The sequence below is a fragment of the Carettochelys insculpta genome, chromosome 32 (genome assembly GCF_033958435.1).
Source record: "Carettochelys insculpta isolate YL-2023 chromosome 32, ASM3395843v1, whole genome shotgun sequence".
NCBI classification, from domain to species: domain Eukaryota; kingdom Metazoa; phylum Chordata; order Testudines; family Carettochelyidae; genus Carettochelys; species Carettochelys insculpta.
This window is the reverse complement of record NC_134168.1, coordinates 8,961,278-8,965,296: the sequence shown is the minus strand read 5'-3', so window position 1 is coordinate 8,965,296 and position 4,019 is coordinate 8,961,278. Positions and strand designations below refer to the sequence as shown.

The 4,019-nt window shown below is 48.9% G+C and overlaps 1 protein-coding gene across 1 annotated transcript; it reads left to right on the top strand.

The window, feature by feature from the left end:
• The first annotated feature begins 247 nt into the window (after positions 1-247).
• On the top strand, positions 248-1,210 carry LOC142004920 (olfactory receptor 6B1-like). Its single transcript, XM_074982599.1, has one exon. The coding sequence runs from the start codon at positions 251-253 to the stop codon at positions 1,208-1,210; it is 960 nt and encodes a 319-aa protein (XP_074838700.1). The 5' UTR covers positions 248-250.
• The last annotated feature ends 2,809 nt before the right edge of the window (positions 1,211-4,019 follow it).

The following is a 4,019-nucleotide window of genomic DNA, read 5'->3' as shown; positions in this document are numbered from 1 at the left end:
TTGTCCGGTAAACCCCCATGTTCGGGACCACTCTCATCCTGAGGGTGCCGGGTGAGGGAGGTACAACCTGTAGAGCAGATCACAGAGTCCATTATAAAAGAAACTTGTTTCTCATATAGACATTTAAACTTATTTCTCCCCACAATGCAGAGGAATTCAAAAAACTGTGGTAAGAAAGAGCTTAAAATGCTCTTTCTTTCTTTCTTTCTTTCTTTCTTTCTTTCTGTCTTCGCAGACCCCCAGGCTCACGATGGAGCAGGAGAACCACACCCAAGTGCGGGAGTTCATCCTTGTGGGATTCCCAACCATCCTGGAGCTGCAGGTGCTGCTCTTTGTGGTGTTCCTCACCATATACCTGCTGACCCTCCTGCAGAACATGGTCATCATTGCCCTGATCTGGACCAACCTCCACCTCCACAAGCCCATGTACTTCTTCCTCAGTCACCTCTCCTTCCTGGAGGCTTGGTACATCTCGGTCACCGTCCCAAAGCTGCTGGTGAATTTCCTGGTGGTGAATAAGAGCATCTCCTTCCTGGGCTGCATGGTCCAGCTCTACTTCTTCATTGCCTTGTTCTGCACTGAATGTGCCCTCTTAGCTGCCATGGCCTATGACCGCTATGTGGCCATCTGTAACCCACTGCGCTACCCGACTATCATGAGTCACCGGCTGTGCCTGCAGCTGGCGGTGGGCTCCTGGCTGACTGGCTTCCTCATGTCCATACTGAAGGTCTTCTTCATCGCCCAGCTGTCATACTGTGGCCCCAATGTCATCAACCACTTCTTCTGTGACATCTCCCCATTGCTCAACCTCTCCTGCTCTGACATGACAGTGGCAGAGATGGTAGACTTTGTCTGTGCCTTGATCATCCTCCTCATCCCCCTCTCCGTCACTGTCACCTCCTACATCTGCATCATCAGCACCATCCTGCGCATCCCCACCGCCCAGGGCAGGAGGAAGGCCTTCTCCACCTGCGGCTCCCACCTCACTGTGGTTGTCGTCTTCTTCTCAACCACCGTCTTCATGTACGCCCGGCCCCGGAGGATCTACTCCTTTGACCTCAACAAGCTCGTGTCCGTGGTGTACACCATTGCCATCCCCATGTTGAATCCCTTCATTTACTGCCTGAGGAACCAGGAAGTGAAGGGGGCACTAAGAAAGATGCTGGGTGTCAAGAGTGCTGACCCCAACATCTCCAGCAGTGACCACTAGCCTTGAGTTGGGCCCAGAACGGACCCACCACTGGAACTCTTCACACACACAAGCTGCTCACAGGCAGTGAAGCTTCAGATTTCCTGGACAGGATTCTACTCAGGCCGATGGATTGTGAGAAGTCACTGGAGGAAGGACTGGGTTTCCACATCCATGTTGGCTGGAGAGTTGAGCGTGAAGAAGCTAAGAAAGTCTGGCTGTAGAGAAGGAGGAAGATTTACACAAGTTCTGATCACAGATCAACTGATTAATGGCCAAGAGCAAAGGGAACAGAAAGACAGTTCTTTCATTTTGGTACTGTTGGGAAATGGGTTGAGCAGTTGGGGTCCCTCGCTGGCAGAGCGCGAGATTGGTTCTGTCTTAATTTGGCTCCCAGTCTGAATGTAAAACAATTTGACTTACTGATCACAAGGACAAAATCATGTTCTGGCAATCAGAAAAACAAATCCATTGCTTCTGTGAGTTGTCCACCCTGGAAGTTATAGGGGTAATACCCCCTTGTCTTCCCATGACGTTAAAATGAACATGCAGACACTGTGGGAACCACTGTCCTGGGTTTGGCCCATCTTGTTGAAAGCCGGCCAAGTGAGGTGTCTAATGAAAGCTGGTCCTTCACTGAATATTGATGCTGCTTATATATTTGTATCATTTTTACATGTGGAGTTATGAGTATTGGCTCTGGGCTTAGAGTTGAAATTGTCGCCTCTGGGAGACCACAATGGGAGGCCACATGGCACGTGCTGTACAGGGATTGCTAGCCAGGTTCAGCAGCACCTGAGTTCAATCCACACCTCAGGAATTTAGCTGTGGCCATGTGGCCCAGAAGGCCACCAATGGCAGAATGCTCGAAAAAGGACACGGAGAGGTGAGCTCATGTGAGAGGCTCCATTTTGGATGTGCTTTCACACAGGCAGGAACAGACGATCTCCCTCCACCTGGGCAAGGGTATAAAGGGGACCCTGAGGCTCGTCCATGAAGTCCTCAGTCCTCAGCCCTCATTCTTCAATCCAGCTCATCACTTCAGGAACACCTCTGCTGTGAACTGACCTGGAAGGGCCGCAGAACCAGCCTAACCAAGGATGTGCTCCAGAGACATTTAAGATAGACACCTATTCCCTCTGCTGCAACCCGCATCAAGAACTGTGTGATTCATGTATGCAATTTGCTCTATCAATATTTACTGTCATTCTATTCTTTCTTTTTATTAATAAACCTTTAGATTTGAGATTCTAAAGGATTGGCACGGTGTGCTTTTTGCGGAAGATCTGGGTATGTATTGACCTGGGGCTGTGGCTGATTCTTTGGGACTGGAAGAACCTTTGTGGTTTTGGTGAGATAGGTTGACGTAATCTCCAATCTGTGAGGAGGGTACTGGCTGTGGCACAAGAGCGTTTTGGTTGTGGAACTGGTTTGGTGTTGAGGAGGACCCATGGTCTAGGGCTGTAAGGAGCCCTGTTTTAAGCAATTTGCCCTGGTTTGGCTCTCTCAGCCGTGCCCCAGGAAACCTCCTATATTACATTAGAAATAACTTAATTGAAACTAAAATCCATGACTCTCCTCTCACTCACCCTGGGAGGAAGCAGAAGTAACCCTATTGACATTCTTGATGTTACACCGGAAAGAGGTTGTACAAGAATAAGGCCCAAACTTAGAAGTGAAACAACAAACGGACATAGGTTGTGTTTTCCTCCAGACTGAGCAAGATTTCAGTGATTTCAATCAGCTTCGGTTTCTGGTTAATGAGAAAAAAATCAAACCCGGCGAACGCCCAGGCTGGGTATTTTTAAAGCTGCAGACTGGACTCATAGCTCATCGAATCACAGAACACTAAAACTTGAAGGGACCTTGAGAGGTCATTGAGTCCAGTCCCCTCCCTCCCAGCAGGACCAAGCACCACCTAGACCTTCCCTGATAGATGTCTGTCTAACCTGTGGTCATGAATGAATGGCTGTAAAGGGTTCACAGAAGGCTGTCAACAGGGGGTGGTCAGGTAAGTTAACGGGTGAAACTTTTTTGAACTGCAAACAAATGCAGTCTGAGGGGTCTTTGTCTGTGTGGCTGATGCCGAGGAGACAGGGAGAGATGACTGCTTCCAAGCGGTTGGAATGAATCTAATAAATATCCTGACTGTCTCAAATCAGCCATAGATAGGTAGGGGAAGGGAAATGTGCAGATCAGGTTATGGTTATTTGGTGTGGACTGACTGTCCTTCTCTTTAGTTGCTTTGGTTGATTTTTTGATTGGTTGGTTGATTTTTCCCCTGGTCATCTCTAATTTTTCAGATGAATCCCAGGGAAGTAATGCTGCAGCCGGCATGGTTTCTCTTCTCGTCTTTTGTGAATAAATGACTTGTTCAAAGCACACGATGTGATTCCTGTGTCCTAGAGATTTCTTGTTTCTGTGCATGTTCAGGCCTTAGACAACAAGGCCGGCTACTAGATTACATTCTTGGTGGCTAAGCTCTCTCCTGAGGGAGGGTTAAGAGCCTGGGGCACCCCCCTGGGAGAGGTCCTGAGTGTGTCTGCCTGGGCTAGGGGATTTTTTCCCACTCAGGTGGTGGCTGTGATTACACCCCTGCCCCCAGGTCAGGGCATCTGTGACCTTGGGGAGCTTTTCAAGCAAAGGTTTTTACAGGCCAGGTATTTTCTGAAGATTTTGCAGGACCCCACCTTCTGCACTCGGAGTGTCAGAGTGGGGAGCAGCCCTGACATGCTGGCAGCAGAGGTGGGATCATTGTGACCCAGGAACACAGACCTCAGGGTTTTAAAGGGACACTTTTTAACTTTCTTTTGCTATTTGGGATGGTGCT